The sequence below is a fragment of the Rhinolophus sinicus genome, chromosome 13 (genome assembly GCF_057876585.1).
Source record: "Rhinolophus sinicus isolate RSI-liver-muscle chromosome 13, RSI-T2T, whole genome shotgun sequence".
In the NCBI taxonomy this organism is placed as follows: domain Eukaryota; kingdom Metazoa; phylum Chordata; class Mammalia; order Chiroptera; family Rhinolophidae; genus Rhinolophus; species Rhinolophus sinicus.
This window is the reverse complement of record NC_142513.1, coordinates 20,160,872-20,180,690: the sequence shown is the minus strand read 5'-3', so window position 1 is coordinate 20,180,690 and position 19,819 is coordinate 20,160,872. Positions and strand designations below refer to the sequence as shown.

The 19,819-nt window shown below is 48.3% G+C and overlaps 1 protein-coding gene across 1 annotated transcript in view; it reads right to left on the bottom strand.

Moving 5' to 3' along the window:
* The window catches only part of TRPC4AP (transient receptor potential cation channel subfamily C member 4 associated protein), a 62,881-nt gene that overhangs the window by 1,032 nt on the left and 42,030 nt on the right, over positions 1-19,819 (bottom strand). Inside the window, exons 9-18 of the mRNA XM_019733470.3 lie at positions 14,883-15,049; positions 10,188-10,319; positions 8,372-8,430; positions 6,083-6,184; positions 4,825-4,908; positions 3,726-3,816; positions 2,475-2,615; positions 1,813-1,921; positions 1,150-1,262; positions 71-277 (exon numbers count right to left, since the gene is read on the bottom strand). Of these exons, the coding sequence (XP_019589029.1) occupies positions 71-277; positions 1,150-1,262; positions 1,813-1,921; positions 2,475-2,615; positions 3,726-3,816; positions 4,825-4,908; positions 6,083-6,184; positions 8,372-8,430; positions 10,188-10,319; positions 14,883-15,049 (1,205 nt within the window). The remainder of the gene's footprint in view (positions 1-70; positions 278-1,149; positions 1,263-1,812; positions 1,922-2,474; positions 2,616-3,725; positions 3,817-4,824; positions 4,909-6,082; positions 6,185-8,371; positions 8,431-10,187; positions 10,320-14,882; positions 15,050-19,819) is intronic.

Below are 19,819 nucleotides of genomic sequence, written 5' to 3'. Positions count from 1 at the left end.
CGCCCCTGAGGGGCCCTGGGTCTGCGTGCCCGCAGCCCACCCACCACACCCACTCGGGTGGCGCCCTCACGTTCTCCAGGCAGGTGCTGTCCTTGTCCTTGTGCAGGTAATGCTGCTGCCAGAAGCGCAGCAGGTTGTGGAAGTTGTTGAGCAGGAAGCCGGGGTACTTCTTGCTGTGCTCCATCCGCTGCAGCAGCCGCAGGTACAGGGGCAGCCGCTCTTTCCGTCGGGCCAGCATCAGGATCACGAGGCTGGTGTTGAGGCAGCTGACGTTCTCCTGCAAGGCCCCGCCCCGCCGAGTCAGGTGTGGCCCCTGGTGGACCTGGGGTGCCACTGGGTAGGGAGGGGGTGGCCCAGGCCCTGTGGAACCATACACTGAGCTGCCCCCGCACAAACCCGAGGGGACTGGGGAAAGGAACATGGCAGCACCGCCAGTATCCTGCCAAGCACCATCCTGGTCCCTATGCCACCCACCACCTACCACCCACGCCCCTCCCCCAGGGGAACATCATCCATCATCTGCCTAAAGTCTACCCCTTCTCTCCAACCAACTCAGCCATCACTTTTTCCAGAAGCTTCGATCCCCAGAGCAGGGCTGGGTGTACGTGTTAGACGCAGTTCTCATCTCCCTTTCTAACTTCATGGGGCACTAGACTGAGCTTCAGGAGGGAGCATCTCGGTCTGTTTTATTCACTTTGCATCCCCAGCCCAGGGCCTTGCCTCACTAAATGTGTGTCAGGTAAAGGAACAAAAGAAACACCTCTGAGAGGTACTCGTATTACTCCCATTTTAGAGAAGAGGGGCGTGAAAAGCTTGGAGAATGATGGCTACACGGCTATTCTGTGAGGGAGGTGGGAGTCAACCTGAGGCCCAAGCCCAAAGCCCGCATAGCAGGCAGGGTGGGGGAGCACTGGAATGGGAGTCTGAGCTTGTGCCAATCCTGACTCTGCCCTGACCCTCTGTGACCAAAGGGACTTGCTCCTTCAGGCCCCTTCTGTAAAACGGGGCACTGATCCCTTAATGGAAAACGTCCTCAGAATAGCTGGGCCCGTTTCCTAGGAACCGAGACACGGGTGTCAGGGAGACGTACCCCTGGAGAAGATGGGGCCCTGGGATAGTCTCCTCCCCCGCTGCACGGCAGGGACTCACCTGGGTCAGCGTCTGTACATGGATGATATTGATCAGGCGGAAGAGGAAGGACATTTGCGTGGGAACCTGGGATATGTAGGCAAGGAGGCGGCACTCGGACAGGACCTCAGCAACTGGGGGGGGGAGGGGCAGAGGTGTGAGCAGCGGCCAGTCACCCAGGCCGCTAGTCAAGCCCCACTCGGGTCCTCACTCGGAAGCCCGAAGCCCCGTTGTCAAAACAACTAAAGAAAAGGTTGGCTGCGGCAGGCAGGGTCTCCAGCTGCTCCGCCACCCGGGCTAAGCCTGCGTTCTCATTAGAGCCCCGAACGGGAGCTCAGCACCACCTCCCCTGCAGTGGTACCCAAGGACCAGCTGTCCCCTGGCTTCAACACCCAGGCAATCCCAGCCCAGGAGAGGAGGAACGCTTGTTTTTTGTATTCTGCTGGCAACAGTGGTTTTCCACCTGCATTAAATTGTTGTGCATGGTCATCAAAGGAATCACAAACAACAGAGAAAAGTAAAAGCAGCGAAGAAAATCACCTAGAGCGCCACCACCTTGACCCCAGACACATGGGCGTCTGGTGAGGCTACTTGCAGCCTTTCTTGTCCCCTTGCTGAAAGCCGGTGTGACACCAGCAGGGCCACACTGGAGAGATTCGCCTTAGCATTCTGGCCTTTCCTTACCTTTCATGTCCACCTGGTTTTCGAATCGGTCCAGTGACAGAGTGACACAGCGCACCAGCATATTGGAGTCTACCAGCGAGCTGTTGATCTGCTTCAGAAACACCTGGAACTGAGCAGAGACTGGGCTCAGGGAGGAGGCGGCGGGATCCTGGATGCAGATGGTCATGGCCCAGGGCAGGCAGCCACTGCAAGGGCACTGATCTACCCCTGCCAGTTGTCTCTGATAGGAAGTCAGAGGCTCAGACAAGCTGACAGACCTGCTCTTCCCTCCCACTAATAAGCAGCCCCAGCAGGAGCTCAACCCAGATCTTTTGACACCATGTCCAGTGTTTCTCCCACTCGAGGGCGCTGGTCTGAGCCAGGTTTCTGTCGCACGCACCCTCGGAGTCTAACATTCCAGGCCGTCCCATCTGTCTGCGGCTCATCACGGCACCTGCCTCACTGCATCAGAACCGTTTTTACAGCCCACCTGTACCCAAACTTCATACCTGCCCACAAGCAGCTGACACTTTCATGCACAGCACAGACAGGTGCTAATGAATGCCTGCTCAAGACTGCCCACCGACTCCCAGTATTCTCCAATTTAGAACCAGCACCTCAGAGTGCGAGGACCAGGGCTCTGGACAACGCAGCAAACCCCACGGAGCACGGGTTAGTCTTACCTTTGCATCAGTGTTGATGTACTTATTGAATCTCTTGAATGCATCAACATTGAATTTCATCAGCTCTCCCAGGAGGTCAAAGTAACTCTGGAGCACATCCCTCGACTTGCACTCACTGTCCACAATGCAGTACAGGATGTGCTGGGAGTGGGAGAGGACAGGGTGAAGGCAGGAAGGCGGCTGAGCCCTGGGCCAACAGGCAGATTCGACTGCCACCCTCAGGCCGAGTTCCTCTAAACTGCCCGCCGCTTGCCTCCCCGACCAGGGCCTGGCATATACATAGCTCAGACCACACGAATGTGCTTTGTGCAAGCATCCAGGTCGATGGAACCTGCTTCCCTGTCTAGATTCTCATCTGAGGATGCTGGTGGCGCCAAGGGCAGTGCCAGGCCCGACACCTCACAGGAGGTGGGGTGAGTTGGGGTAGGTTGCCACAACCCCTCGCTTGCCAGGGCTCAGAGCTAAAGCCCGTGACCTGCTCTAGAGGCACCAAGGTGGCCAGGGTTCTCCAGCTTGCAGGCCAGGGGAGCCGTCTCCAGGTGTGACATTGGCCACGGCCCGAGCACCAAGGCCACTCGAGTAAATGAAGCACAGGGTTTAAGGGCACGGGACACATTTTTGACCCCATGGTTTGTTTTTATGTTTAGTGAAAACATTTACACGAGAATCAATGAATTTTTATCAAAAACATAAAGCCAATTTAACTCCTTGATCAAGTTAAATTGTTTCCATTTTTCATTTTCATTTTCCTGAAGTTACATTGATTTGGATCAATTATTTTCCAATTGGGTTTTATAATTCATGGGTCAGTCTCTTGTCCATATACATACATACGTATATGAACATGTACATATTACATATATTTAATATATATATATATAAGTAGCTTTGGCCACTTTACTCCCTCCCTTTTGTAAATTTTGCTTTTCCTGAAGGCCATTTTTCAATAAAGGGAAATAAACTTTTAGACAGCAGCAAAATATCCTCAGGGTCAAAAATCCTTGCTGGGTAACTCTAAGACTCTTATGCTCTCCATGGCCACCCCCCAGATCCCTCACAATCACCCATGAACCCCCCCGGGAACCTGCAGTTGGCAACTCAGGGCATATACTAGGGCAACCTGCACTGGCATTTTAAAATCAAGAGATTCGGTTCCTCCTGCCCAGCTGACTAGGTCTCTGGACAGAAAAGCAACGCGTGGGGCTGCGGGAGAATGGGACCCCCCACACCCTGGCTTTTCCAGGCTATTACCTCCAAAAGGCCTCGTTTCAGCAGGAACATCTGGTCTGCATAGGAGGTGGTCCCTCGGAGGAAACTCTCCACAGCCCGCGCTTGCCAAAACCTGCGACCCAAATGTTGACCCCTGGCCGAGGTGGCTAAGGCTGCCCTCTTCTGGTCCACGCTCCATTCCCCAAGGGGCTGGGAGATGTTTGCTGCCTTTTCATTTATTCAACAGACATTTATAAAACATCTACCAGGCATCAGGCCTCAACTAGGCACTGGGGACACAGCAAGAGTCCCCAAGCTCATGGAGCTGACAGCACAGTGAGGAACAGTCCTTTATCTGGTTTTGTCTGGAAGGAGTTGTGTCTTGGAAAAGGGCTGGCCCCAGTGAATCACATGTGAAAATTCATTCTAGGCTTTACTCTTTCAGGAGACAGGAGGACATGGAAGACGGGGGCCAGGAATGTGTGAGGAACGTCCCAGATGTGTGGATGGGCCACTGAGCTCACATATGGGACCCACGAGGGGAGTTTGGACAAGGCAGGCTGAACTGACGGGCGCACATCTAGGCATGGAGCCTGCTGACAAGTCATTCCCAGCCCTGATGGAATGCCTCCCTCACCCACCACTCCTGTCCACAGCCTACAGGACTCATCTTAGATGAGTCGAAGGGACTCTGAGAAGCCCTCCTTATCCAAACCCAAGCCACCAGCTGGGGAAGGGGCTTTCCTTTGTTCCCACAGCTCCTGGGGCAGGTCCTGCCACCATGCCTTCCCACGCTGCATTCCAACAGGTTTCTTTTCATGCTTGTTCCCCACACCCCAGGGAACTCCATGTGGGCAGGGACTGTAGCTCCTATTTCCCTTCCACCTGTCCAACACCAGCACAGAATAGGTGCTTGGTAAATGCCTGGTCAATTCTTGAAATGCACTGCTGGCACCCAGCAGAAGCTAATACACACCTGCTGAGTCAACACAGGGGAGATGGCAGTCAAACCCCATCTCCCCCAAAGTAACCAGACACTGGGGTGGAAGCTGGTGACTAAAGGAGGTTATTTCTAACCACCTAAGAAATACTTGGCTCCCGGGACCCTCAGGAGTGGCAGGTGCCTGGTCCCCAGACTTACCTGAAAGATGACTCAGCTGGCTCCTTCTTCATGACCTGCAGCAGACGAGTTAATAAGCCCCTCTTGCCATCACACACCAAACTCCTGAAATAAAATAGACAGGGACATTGGTCGCAGATCTGAGAGGATGACAGGTGCCAAGTTCCACTTGGCCAAAGGACTGTTGTCTCGTAGCTCTGGGCTGGGTCTCTGGGCTAGCATAGGTGGGGGAAAAACATGTGGACATTTCTAGGCCTCCAGGATGCCCTCCTGCTCTCCTGGGTCCAGAATACCCCATGGGCTCTGCAGTCTTAGAACCAAAGAGCCAAGTGCATTCACACCACATCTCAGGCCAGCTTTCCAGTCCCAGACCTACTGGCAAGTGATCGGAGGCCAGAAAAACATCCAGTCAGACAGGGCTCAGACCTGTTGGAGGGAGGGCTGTTTACACCAAAAGTGGGCGGGGAACAGGCCATGACAGAGTCTACCCGATGGGGCAAAGTCTGTGCCAATGGGGGGAGGCAGGGAGTACCCTGATCCCCCAGTTCAGCTCCAGTGGGCCTTGGACAAGCACCCATGCTTCTGGGCCTCAGCTTCCTGGTCTAGGAAGCAAAGGCAGGAGATGAGGAAATGATTCACGCCGCATCATGGGGGAGAGAGGGCCAAGAAGGCAGGGGTTCTGGGCCCTCAAACTTTCTCTTCAAATAAAGCTGCTCTGCTTGTATCCATTACAGTCATTAGGTGACTGTATATAACTTCATTTGAACAACGAATTCTGCTGCCTTAAAAAACAAAATGAAACAAAAGCTGGGGATTATGATTCTTGTTGCTGGATACAGTCCTCCCTGCCCTGACCTGTGAGCCTGTGACCTCCATGCACAGTTCCAGAAGATGAGGCAAGTAACCCAGTGAATGGGACTTGGCAGAGGCTGAGGGGACCTACTTCTGCTTGTCCTGCTGGGCTGCAACTGCCATGTGTAAGAAAGGCAAATGTCAGCAAAGGTGAGAGACAAGGGGAAGGGGCAGAGCACCCATGACCTTTGGCAGGTGACCTCTCCAAGCCCATTCCCCTATGTGTCAAGTGGTGGTGATGATGGCACTTCCCTCCTAGGGCCACTGTGGGGCTCCAATGAGACGATGCAGGTGAGGGAAGGACAGTGCCTTGCACAGGAGCCCTCAGGACATTGTAGCTACATGCAAGTGAGAAAGGACAAGTGTGCACCCCGGGCACACAGGCAGCCAGGGCGGGTGGGCCGAAGCTGCACCCCTCCACGTTCACCTGTCAGTGTTGAGGACGGCTTCCACCTCGGGGATGTTGGCCTTGAGGGAGATGGCACTGAGCTCGTTCAGCTCCTGGTTGTTGAGCAGCAGGTACTTGTTCCTGAAACAAATAGGTTGGAGAGGGTTATGGACAGAACTGGGGATGCCAGGTCAGCATTGGGCTATTTCTGCCCCATTTCCTATGGAGATGGAGGATGAGAATCCCCCAGGTACCCTCTCCCAGCACCTCGCCTCGTACCCCTGAACCAGCATTCTAAGGGGAGGGGGAGGGCATGGTCTCCCAGGCTATGGAATCTCCCTGGCCCCAAGCCCCACCCCCCTGCCTGCCACATTCACTAACTAGGCCCCTTCCTTGAGCATCTCGGGCCTTTCTTTTGCCACTAAACACTGCTACTTGATTTCTCAAAGGCACTTCCACTGAGCACGTACAAATGAAACGGCATTCTAAAGGCACGCATCGTTTTATTGCGCTTCACCTTATGGTGCTTCACAGAGGTTGCATTTTTAACAAACTGAAGGCAAGACCTTCCACCAACAAAAAGATTAGGACTCGCTTTATTGCGCTGGTCTGGAAAGGAACCCGCATATCTCTGAGGTATGCGTGCACTTCTCAAACCTGGCCTTACTGCAGCATCCCTGCCAGGAGACATGAGTCAACTGTGAACTCCCTCCTTCACCCTTTACATCCAGGCCTCTCATCACCCAAGTCATGTGGACAGAACCAGCGTCCTAAATGGTCTCTCCACAGCAATAATTCCACACACAGCACTCAGAGTGATCTTCAGAAAAGAAACTTGATCATGTCAATCCCTTGTTAAAAATGCTCCCAGTTCTGCCCTGCTTTAGAACATATAAAATCCAAGTGTGTGAACGTGACCCACAAGGCCCTGTGGCCTGGCCAACAACCACCGCTGCAGCCTCACCCTGGGCCCAGGCCCCGCATCCGCCTCATCCGCTGTCCTGGCCTTCCTGCACACACCGAGCTCCCTCCTGCAGGGAGGGGCCTCCACACACACCCGGCTTCTAGCTAGAACACTCACCCTCTCACTCTTCCTTTTCACCCAATTTAGTACTACTGACCCTCGAGCCAGGTCAGGACCCCTTGCCAAAGGTTCTCTCACAGGATCATGCTCCTTTCAATGGCATCATTCTCTGATTAACGGCCCTCTTCCTTCCAGGACTGGACCCTTCCTGAGAGCAGGCGGTCGGGCCGTTTCCACTCATCACTGTCCCCCCAGGGCCGACCACAGAGCCTGGAACACAGCAGTGCTCAGACGTAAGAGTCTGATGAAAGCCAGGGACTGCCTCCGGAAAAAAAGCGCACATTCAGAACATACTGGTGCCATTTTTCAGAGGGTTTACATACTTTCTAGAGCCTCTCTAAGGCCTTCAGACAGAGAAGCTCTCAACGTGAGAATAGTCAACGACATCCAAAGGAAGGCTGCAAAGTGGAGGCCTCTGGGACCACACTTGTCCTCAGGCACGTTCTGTTAATGTACATGTTTGAAAAATGTAAACCAACATTTAAAAATCAGGACCTTTCACATTAATCTTAATTTCTGGCTTTCCTTGCGGTTAAAACTCAAGAGCTATTCAACAGTAGGCCCAGTTTCCAGTTTCCTGTATACCAATACAAGTACGAGCAGTGCTGAGCAGTGGCTGCCTGTGTGTTCCCACTCACCAAGGTCCCCATCACACTGTCTCCCCAATGTCAAGGTCAAGTGCCAGCTGCCATTCACCCCTTCCCAGCACTGTTTTCTTTATAGCACAGACTCACTCTCCTATACATTTTCCATTGAAGGTTGAAAGATAAAAATGAGAGGGCAGAAACATGTTTCAAGAAAAGTGGAAGAGGGCACATCTCCTTGTGCAGGTGAAGAATATTCCATCTGTTCTATAAGCAAATGCTCAGTCCACTCGGCCCACCTGAGGTTCCTGCCCACCAGTGAATAGCCAAGCTGTCTACTACTGGTTCAGAGGGACAGACAGTTAAGGGGTGTATTGACGCCAAGGACAATAAGGGGCCAGCAACGTCCATACTCACTTCCTGGGGTGGCTGTGAGGGCTAAGGGAAAGCTCAGCGCAGTGCCTGCCATAAAGGAAGGGCTGGGCATGGCAGCTCCTATTACAGCATTGTGGCAGCACAGCCACATAAGGTGACACTGAGGTGACAGCAGCTCGCACAGCTCCCAGACCCTCCTCCTGAGCGGAGGTCAGTGATGGGAGGGACAGAGAGGAGGACACAGCACACGCAGCAGCTCCCCTTCCAGGGACAGCTCGTACTTACTCGTGGTGGTCGCTGAAACTCTGGAGAAGCCTCAAAAACTGTATCTTCAAGGTGATGTCCTAAAACACATGTGCACCCTTGATGTTAAAACCACAGTCACGATGTTCCAGAAGAAAGCCCACGCTCTGTTGAGAGCCTGGCCACGTCACTTTGCTTCTCTGAGCCTCTGTGCTCATGCACAATGAAGACCCTCCTTTCGTCAGAAAACCCTTTGCTGACTTCCACATCTGGCCAACAGCGGACTAAGCTAATGTGTCGGACTCTTCCTGTCAAAAACGCCCCAACATACTGGATTAAAAAATAACTGAAATTCTTTTAAATGTGAGGCTAAGTTCCTCAGAAATGAAAATCCATAGGAATAAGAAATGCAGGACTGCATTCATAGCACTAAGCACAAGCGCTGACGGCTGGCAGCTGTGGGGGGGTGAAGTGGAAACGAGACTTATTTAGGCCAGAGCGTGGGTTTTAATGTCCTGCAGGGACCAGACAGAACCATGGGCCCGCACGAAGCCAGTGTATAAATCTGGTGTAAGAAGGGTTAGAAACACCCCAGCTACCAGCCCATGGAGCTGGCAAAGAAGCGTGTCTCTGCCAGGCTGCTGCTGCTGCTGGAGAGGGATCCCTGAGGGAAGCAGCACCGTGGGCGCCTACTACCAGAGCAGGAGGGCCGAGACACTCAACATGAACACTGGCCCTGGGACCCTGTACCTCCTGAAGTACCTGGCAGACAAAAGCAAAGTGCTGCAAAACTACTTCCAGGACCCAGGCTACACAGGTACTCAGCGGGAAAACAAGCCCCCTAAAGGTGGCATCTCCGTCAATGGCACAGAACTCAAAGCAATGCTCCACCCAAACTTAGCCTGAAGACTCAAACTTAAGTTATTAGTACTCCATGAGCAATCCAAAAGAAACCATAAAAAAGTACATCACAAATAATTAAAGAGGTAAAATGCAAAAGAACAAAACATTAACATAATGAATAAAGACCACGTAGTTTTTGACGAAGAGCCAGATAGAATGTCTAGAAATGCAGAAAATATTCACTTGCGGATGGGCTAAAAGGCAAATTTCACAAGGCCAAAGAGAAAAATGGTAAAGTGGAAGGAAGGTAAGGCACTGAGGAAAATCCCAAAATGCAGTGCAGAGACCAGGCATCAGACCCTGACAGCTGTGTGGCACTTTAAAGTCCCAGAGCACTTTACCCCTCATGCTGGTGGCCGAACTTCTGCGTGGCCCATGAAACCAGCAGGCAAGGAAGTGTGATCTTCCCTTTGCAAGAAACAGCGGCTCAGAAATTCAGTGACTGGTTCAAGCTCTCCCAACAAGCTGAGTGGCACAACAGGCCTCTCGACTCCCAGTTCATGGCTCTCTCCAGGGCACCATGACAGAGACAATGTAGAGGTGAGCCCCTGACCCCTTAGAAAAAGGAAGCATCCTAAAGCCCTTTTTGGATGCAGACCATTGGTGGTACGTGGTTCTTGCAGGCAAAACTATCAGTGGATACAATTACAGTGCGGTAGAGACAGAATCCGCTAGGTAATAGAGTGGGGGGCCCTGCCTGGAGGGACGTGAAGCCCCCATCCCTGAGGCATACAATGGGAAGCTGGCTGGAGGCCCTCAGGACGGATTCCTGCATAGGTGGAGGGGTGGGGTCAGATCCTTCCCCAAAGCAGCTTCCAGTTACCGGATAATGCAGGCTATGACTTTGGGTTTCTGCTCTACTCTCAAAGAATGCAGTTTCAAAGGGTCAAGAGCAGGTCTTGAAACAACTACTCCTGGCAAGTAAAGCCCATCTGTACCGGGGTCCCTTGCTCACCGGGCTACAGTCGCAGTTCTGGTTGTGACCGTGGAGGACAAGGGCAGATGCTGAATGCTTTCTCCAAATCAGCTTGTCAAACAAATTATTAAGCCCGGGGATCAGCTTGAACTCTGCGATCATCCTGTGAACCTGGATGGGGTAGGAAGGCAAAAGCACTAAAACAAATGTGCTGGGGAGATCAAGCCTCATGCTGAGCACATGCAATAACAATCTTTAGGACAGACAAAGCAAGTCAGCAGGGAGTGCTGAGGTTTACAGAAAACGTCCCCAGCCACCCTACCCCACCCCCACTACACACATATATACTTCTGAACTCTGCTCAGCAGTCCTCACAATAATCCTAGGAGCCACAGTGGACAGTAGCTCCTCTTTTTTTCTTTTAAGATTTTTTTTTATTGGGGAAGGGGAACAGGACTTTATTGGGGAACAGTGTGTACTTCCAGGACTTTTTTCCAAGTCAAGTTGTTGTCCTTTCAGTCTTAGTTGTGGAGGGTGCAGCTCATCTCCAGATCCAGTTGCCGTTGCTAGTTGCAGGGGACACAGCCCACCATCCCTTGGGGGAGTCGAACTGGCAACTTTGTGGTTGAGAGGACGCGCTCCAACCAACTGAGCCATCTGGGAGCTCAGCGGCAGCTCAGCTCAAGGTGCCGTGTTCAATCTTAGTTGCAGGGGGCGCTGCCCACCATCCGTTGCGGGACTCAAGGAGTTGAACCGGAAACCTTGTGGTTGAGAGCCCACTGGCCCATGTGGGAATCGAACTGGCAGCCTTCGGAGTTAGGAGCACGATGCTCCAACCTCCTGAGCCACGAGGCCGGCCAGTAGCTCCTCTTTTAAGGCCACGAGTTTTGCACTCAGATAACCCTGGGTTTGACTCTTAGCTCCATCATGTACAAACTTTGTAACCTTACTCAAGTTCCTTAACCTTTCTAATTTATTCCCTCCTGATGCATTTAATTAAAATAAAAATACCCTTTATGCTTCACAGTAAATTTCAACTGGAGGCAAGATAAAAATATGATAAAATGAAACTTCAAAGGTCCTAGAAAAATCTATGTAAAAGTTTTTGTTTTGTTTTTAAATAATCAGACTGACAAAGACTACTTTCTAAAGTACTACACCAAACCTAAAAGCCAAGACAGTATCGTGGATTTCAACCACATAAACGTTTTATGATTCTGCATGGTGAAACATAATAAGCAAAGTCACAAGTCAAATATGACAAAAGGAGATCATAATGACAATCTTGTGTTACACACAGGCAAAAAGCTAATTTCCTCTATATGGAATCCTACAAATCTCAAACAAAAAGACCAACCATACAGAACAAATGGGCAAATGACATAGGCAGGATATAGAGAAGATACAAACAAGAAAATATAAGAGGTTCTCCAATATATGCAAAGTGCTCAGGGTCACCTCTAATATTAAGAGAAATTCAAATCACAACTAAGTTTTTATTTTTTCAGAATGGCAAAGAAGAAAAAGTTTTATAATACTGTGTTGGTGAGCTGGGTCTCAGGCATGCTCCTACAACTGCTGATGGGAGGGCATATTGGTACTGCCTGGAGAGGGAAGGTAGTTTGCAGTATCTCTAAAAATTACAAGTGCATATAGTCCCTTTGACCAGCAATCCTACTTTTAGGAAATTTGTTCTCAGGCAGATCCGTATGAATGCTAAATGGCACATGTACAAAACTACTCACGGCGGCACTATTTGTATAAAAATAAAAAAGGCAGTCCATACTTCCATCAATGGGGAATGCTTGCATAAATTATGGTATATCCATTCAACGGGATATGTAGCACCAGTAAAAAAGAATCAAGATCTTTTACAGGTAGTGAAATTGAACATTCACCAAGATAAAATATTAAGAGAGCAAGTGTGTACATGCTAATTATTGATTGTGTTAAAAAATGAGAGGCATATATTGCTATAACCATAGACTGTCTCTGAAAGGATACATTAATAACTGATAAAATTAGATGTTCATGGAAGAACCAGAATGTTCAGGATAAGAGGGGAGAAAGGCTTCAATGATACTTATTTATACCTTTCAATATAGAACCACCTTTTAACATATAGAACTTTGTGAATAATTTACCTACTAAAAATAATTTCTTACATAAAACGAAGCTATTACTACTTCTTCTCAGGGTTGTTGCATGGAAAAGGTCAGAAAATATATGTAAAGACCCGAGCACAGCACCAGTGCTTATTAATTTCCATTTGACAAGGGGAAGGGGAAGTTCAGCAGGACCGACCAGGGCAAGGCAGTGGGGAGACGGCACCTAACTCAGGTGTTCTGATCCCAAGCCGGCCCCTGCCCAGCCCAGCACATGCATGCATTTATCTCAGCAAACCAGAAGCTGGGCAAGCTCTGTGACTCTGGGCAACGTTCTTCCTGGAGCCTGAGTCCCTTGATGGGAAATGAGGGAAAATGGAGCTGTTGAAAGGACTCACTAAGGCAATGTGGGTGAAGCTCAGGGCCTGACTTGTAGGATGTTCAACAAAAACTGACTGCTATGCTGATTACATTCCTTAGCATCAAAGGGACGGGATTTATGCATTTCGGGAGTGTTTCCAGTCTAGTGATTTCAATTTAGCCAAGACTGCTCACAGAACTTGGCCTGAATGCCTAATAACAAGGCCACTCCAAGGAGGAGCCTTCATGAAAGCCTGGCCAAGGAAACCTTCCCCTTGCTGTCCTACTCTAGGCAGGGTCTCTGAATCCATGTGCCCACAGTGCCTGGCACACAGCAGGAAAAAGCTCAGTAAATGCTGACTGTGCAAATGAGGGTGAGCCACTGGTCCTTGGTCAGGCAGGATTCCCAGGCCAGCTGATGGCCCCTCCCAAGGAAGCAGCGGTGTAATCACAGCTCAACTAAAGACCACAGTGAGTCACAGAAACTTGGTCACAGGAAGGCTCAAGAAGCAGGGAACTGTCATGGTGAAGGGACAGAGGAGTCAAGGCAGCCGAGTTTAGAGCCTGGCTCTGCTGGTGCCTGGTGCCTGAGAGCACGGCCCTTTTTCACCCGGTTTTCTCAAGCACCCAGTGAAGGGAGGTGGGGGGCGCTACCTGTTGTGTAACTTAACAAGCACCTGAATTTTCAAATATGAATAACTGAAAGTACCTCAGAAAAGAGCACGCAACACAGGTTAAGACATTACGACATTCTTTTTTGCAACAAATGTATTCCACATTGAAGGAAGAAGCCCCAGTGCTGTGGACGTCAGGATGGGATCTTACCTGGTGAGATCCTGAGGTTTAAATACCAACCTGATGCGGATGACCCGAGTTATACCTGCAGTTCTGACCTCTGTCCTCATTCCAGGTGTAGCTAATCCAGGTGCCAATTCTGACACCTCACACCTAACTTGTTCAAACTGAACTCACCTTCCTCCCTACGCCTGCTCCTCCACTCCTTACCCACCAGTCTTAACCATCTCTGTAAATGGCAAGACCATCCTCCCACCAGTTTACGCCAAAAAAACCTTGGGCGGAGTTACGGAGTCATCCTCATCTCCTCTCGCTCATGCCACATCCAAACTATCAGTAAGTCCTACCTCTTTCACCTTCAACATAGATTCCGAATGAGTGCAAGCACTTCTGACCGTTCCCACCACCAACACGCAGGCCCCAGCTACTGTCACCTCTGTCACACAGCAGCCAGAGGGATGGCTTCCCTTTCACTCAGAGTAAACACCAAAGCCTTCAAAATGGCCGATGAAAGCCTGATACAATCTGGCCTCCTGCGACCCCTCATTCCTCCTCCCCTTGCTGCTTACGCCAGTCCATCCCTCAGTTTCCTAACTGGTTCCCCAACCCACCAGGCAGGCTCCCACCTCAGGGGCTTGCTCCCTCCACCCGGTCGGCTGCCTCAGGGGAGGGCATGCCTGGCTCCCTTTCTTCAGGACACTGCCATCCATAGCACATGTCACCTTTTTGGTGAGTCTTCTCCCTGGCTACCCCAACCCAAATTGCTTCTGACTTATAAAATGGGCATAATCGCACGAATCTCACACAGAGCTGTTGTGCTAGTCCAGTGTCTGACACAAATAGGTGCTTCAGAACTACTGCGCTCCCAGCCTCGCCTCCCCGGACTCCCTCCCTCTCCATGCCTAGTTTCACCCCCAGGAGAATGAAGGAGCTAGGAGGAGAGCGCTACTTCTCTATCTTGAAGAAGAGTGCCACAGACTTCGAGAGCTCTCTCCCCCTGTGTAGGTTACGGGCCCTTGTTCCTCCCTCCTGGAACTGCTTCAAGGCTCAGGGGACCCAGCACATGTGGAGCCCCCTGGAGCTGCCCACCTTTCATCACCTGACAGACACAGCTTTGGGCTCTGGCCCACCCCTGAACCCCCATCAGATTGGCTCAGCTTCTGCAGTACGTCTACAGGGCTGTCATCTCACCAGCCCATGACCCTTTATTCTTCAGGCAACAAGGTCAGATAACATGGCTAAGCCACCCGCTCCTACCCTGGCACCAGTGCTTCGCCTAAAAATGCTGCCCACAGCAAAGTGCAGTGGAAAGACTACAAGCTCTGCAATCAGACTGGTTTCCTTACGTGTAAAACAGAGAAAAGGAAACAACCCTGATGCGTTGCTGGGTCCAGTGGAGCACCTGGCCCACCACAAGCACCCAGGAAGCACTTGCTCCTGGCTCCCCATTCTGAGCTGTGGGGGAGGGGCCCACCTGGTTTCGCTGACGCCCCATCAGCAGCACGCAGAGGACATAGAGCACTTCCAGTTTGTACATGATCTCGTGCATAATCTTCATTGACTGAGGCAGCTGCGTCCTAGTTGAAGTGTGAGGCAGGCCATTCTCCTCAGAAGCCCCTGGAGGAGGGAACACAATGGAGGCTGCAACAGCCACCAGGAGAGAGCGGTGAGTCACTGCTTGTGAGGAAACATGTTTCTGCCCCTCAAACCTGCTCTGAACAGACTTGAGATAAAAGAGCCATTGGACTGGGCCCTGAGCCTGTGACAGAAACTTTGAAAGCTACAAAACTCCCCCCAGGTCCCCAGAGGCCAAGCAAGTTTAGCAACAGAAAAACTGACACTGTAGTTTTTTGTGTTTTTTTTTTAAAAAAACTTTTTTTTATTAGTTTCAGGTGTACAAAACAATGTAATAGTTAAACATTTATCATTTATATCCCTCACACAGTGATAGCCCCCTCCCCCCATCTACTACCCCTCTGACATCGCACACAGCCATTACATTTCCACTGTCTCTATTCCTAATGCTGTACTCCGCTTCTTTTAACTATATATACATACATACATACATACATATATATATAATTGTAGTTGACATTATTGTTCAGCTTCAGTTGACACTGTAGTTCCAGCTCAACTTGAACATACACTAAAAATATTCTGATGTGGCCAATGTACGCATTAGCCATCCCTTCCCCGCCCATAATTCCTTTCTCCTGCCACCATCAGACCCTCCCCGCCCAACACAGGAAGTGCTCAGATGTCTAGAAGCAAACTATGTCAAATTCTCTTCAGGCCACAAATGACTGAGTATTTGGTCCCTCTGCCTAGATTCCACGAGGCGGCACTACTGAAAGACTGGGAGGAATCCTTTTAGAAAAATTTCCGCCCCCGTTTTTCAAAGACCCATTTAGTTTTAAGGCAACTGGGTATCACAACTGCTACTAGTGATACAGATGAATACATTCTCTATGACCAGATTTTCATTTTACCCAATTTCCTTTTAGTAACAATAGCAGCGGCTAAGTAACATTTATGGGACACTTGATATGTACCAGGCATTGTGTTTTGGTCTTTAGGTTAAGTCATCTCATTTATTCCATTACCCAGTTAACAAAAAGTCTCCGTGGGTCACGCATGCCCCACAGAGGAGTGCAGTCCTGAGAAGGTGCTAGAGCAAAGTGATGCAGACTAAGGGCTTTGGAATTACAACTTGCTGGCTGTGTGACACGGCGCCAGTCACCTCCTCACTAGGTCTTAGACTGCTCTGTAACCTGGGAGTAACAGCAGTGGCAGAGTGGACGGCCAGGGTTCTTGTGAGGAGTAAATGAGAACACAAGAAAAGCCCAGCATCTGATTCTTGGGAAGCCGCACTCTTAGGTCCCTATTATTTTAAAAGGTCACTGGTCAGAGTCAAGAGACCTTAGGAGTTACATCCCCTCAATTTTCCTCATTTTTAAGATGAAAGGACACACCAGTAACTACCAGGTCCTTTCAAGCTCCTTTTGGAATTGTTGCCCTAGAGGCCTTTCACAAAGACCAGAAAAACTCATGGTACAGAACAGTAGTTATCAGATCAGGTAAGGTGTCTGCAGAAGTCATGGTGATTTCTGCACACTGTTATCATGATGTAAGAACCTAACTTACTCCGCCCTACAGACTGGAACTATTTTTTCCAGCCATATTGTTACTAATATAAAATCCCAACTCTGGAAGAAGACCAGCTGCTTAATTAAGGATGACTGTGAGGCAGTGGCAGAGTTAAAAGCTCAGACTCTGGGGCCAGACTGCTGGGTCTGAACTCGAGCTCTACCACTCACTAGCTGGGTGGCCTTGGGTAAATTTGTTGATGTTGCTATGCTCCAGTCTCCATCCTCATCTGTAAAATAGGAATAATGGTAATAGTACCTACCTCTTACCAATGTTGCAAAGATTAAAGGATTTAATAGACTGGAAGTGCTTAAAACAATGTCTGGCACACGTAAGCAACATGTATGTTAAACAGAAGTAAAAAACTGAGTTTTTCTGCCAATGTTTGGTTGCTACTTGTTCGTTTTAATCTGCGAGCTCTTAATGGCAACTAAAGATGCAGTGGGCAATAAAAATGAAAAATACAAAAAAAACCAAAAAATAAAAATAAATAAAAATATATAAAAAATTTAAAAAAAAGACGTAGTGGGCAAAGGACTTAAGAAAAATTTACTGGAGAAAATCTAATTGAGACAATTTTATCTATTAACATTTTTCTGCAGGTTGGGAAAAAAACCATAATTACTTGATTTCTATGTTGGGACTCCTTGGCCCAGAGCCCAGACAGTTTAAGAGTCAACTGAACTGTGGAGAGAATCTGAAGAGCTATCATATAGAATCCTGCCTCTGCTGCACACTTGTGTGGCCTTGAAAGCCTCGGCATCCTCATCACCTAGCTCTGGGGGCTCAGGAGGGGACTGCAGGAGAGGACGTCTCTGGAAGGAGCAGGGCAGCATATGGCACACAAGCCCTCCTGAGTAATAAACGTCTGTGGAGAAGACAGACACAGGCAGCTTGGACTCTTCCTTGAGTCACTGCCAACCTTTGGTGCCTGGTTTGCACAGGTCTCATAAGAAACTCTCAAGAATAGGTATTTTCAAAAAACGCAGCCCTCAAAGCAATGGCTAGAGCTTAGCAACAAAGTAATTCCCAAGGATGAGGAAGGGAAAACTAGTTTAAGAGGCCTGCACTTGCCTACAAATGTCTTCTGCTCCACCAAACCAATTAAAGTGGTCACCACCCTCCCCATTTCTGCACTGCATTCTGGGGCCATACTCTCCCTCCCTCTTTTTTTAAAAAAAAAACAACAGGTTTGACCTGTAATTCACATACTATACAATCTACCCATTTAATGTACAATTCAGTTGTTTTTAGTATATTCAGAGCATTTTCTTCACCCCCAAAAGAAATCCTGTATTCATTAGCAGCCACTCCCCATTTCTTACCAAACTCCTCAGACCTAGGCATCCACTAACCTGCTGTCTTCATAGATTTGCCTATTCAGGACATTTCGTATAAATGGAATGATACAACATGTGTTTTTTTGTAGGCTTCTTTCCCTTTCCACAATGTTTTCAAGGTTCATCCAGGTTGTACCATGTATCAGTATTTCATTTTTAAATTGCTGAATAATATTCTATTGTCTGAATATACCACATTCTGTTATCCATTCAGATAACACTTGGACACTTGGTTGATGGACACTTGGATAGTTTCTATATTTTGGATATTATACATCTGTTGCTATGAACTTTCATGGATAAGGTTTTATGTAAACATGTTTCTCTTGGGTATATACCTAGGAATGGAATTTCTGTGTTATAACTTTATGCTTGACCTTTTGAGGAACGGCCAGACTGTTTTCCAAAGCGGCTGTACCATTTAGTATGTCGACCAACAGGAAAGGAGGGTTCTGACTTCTCCTTGTCCTTGCCAACACTTATTATCCGTCTTTTTTATGATAAACGTCCTAATGGGTGTGAAGTGGCATCTCGCTGTGGTTTGAATTCGCATTTCCCTGACGGCTAATGATGTTAAGCATCTTTTCATGTACTTATTGGCTACCTATATATCTTCTTTGGAGAAATAGCTACTTGGATCTTCTGCCCATACTGTGAAATGGGTAGTCTTTTTATTATTGAGTAGGAGCTTTTTATGTATTATAGATTCAAGTCCCTCATTAGATATATGGCTTACAAAGATGTTCCCCAGCCCCCTAAATTTTCTTTCATTCTGGGGGTTGTCTTTTCACATTCTTGATCGTGTTTTTTGAAGCACAAAAGTTTTTCATTTTAATGAAGTTCGATTTATTTTTAATTTGGTTGCTTGTGCTATAGGTGTCATCCAAGGAATGACTGCCAAATCCAAGGTCATGAAGGTTTACCCCTATGTTTTCTTCTAAGGGTTTACTTCTGACATTTAAGTCTTTGAGCCTTTTGAGTTAATTTTTGTATATGATGTGAAGTAGGGAATTCTAACTTCATTCTTTTGCATGTAGGTATCTAATGGGCCCAGCACCATTTGTGGAAAAGTTACTACTGTTTCCCCAGTTGAATAGAACTCTTAGAATTCTTGTTGAAAATCAATTGATCGTACTGAGGGCTTATTTCTGAACTCTCAATTCTATCTTATTATACCCGTATGTCTCTCTTAATGCCAATAGCTCAATGTTGATTACTGCTATTCTGCAGTAAATTTTGAGATTAGGAAGTGTGAGCCTTTCGATTTTGTTCTTTTTCAAGATTATTTTGGCTATTCTGGGACCCTTGCATTTTCATATGAATTTCAGGACCAGCCAGTGCATCTCTGCAAAGAAGCCAGCTGGGATTTTGATAGAGATTGTGTTGAATTTGGAGATCAAAACGGGGAGTACCGCTACCTTAAAAATACTGAGTCACCTGATCCATGAACATGACATGTCTCTACATTCATTTAGGTCTTCTTTAATTTCATTCAATAATGATGTTTTATAATTTTCTGAGTGTAAATTTTGCATTTCTTCATTAAATTTATCCCTAAGTATTTTATTCTTTTGATGTTCTTATAAATGAAATTGTTTTAACTTCACTTTTGGTTTGTTCATTACTATTACATTGAAATACAATTGATTTTTGTCTCCTGAGCTTACATCCTGAAACTCTGATGGACTTATTAGTTTAGTGATTTTTTTTTAGTAAATTCCTTAGGTTTTCTTATATGTAAGATCATGTCATTTGTGAATAGAGAGTTTAACTTTTTCCTAATCTGGATGCCTTTTATTTCTTTTTCTTGCCTAACTGCCAAACAGAACCTCCAATACAATGTTGAATAGAAGTGGCAAGAACAGACATCCTTGTCTTGTTCCTGATGTTAGTTGGGGGAAGGCTTTCAGTCTTTGGGCATTAA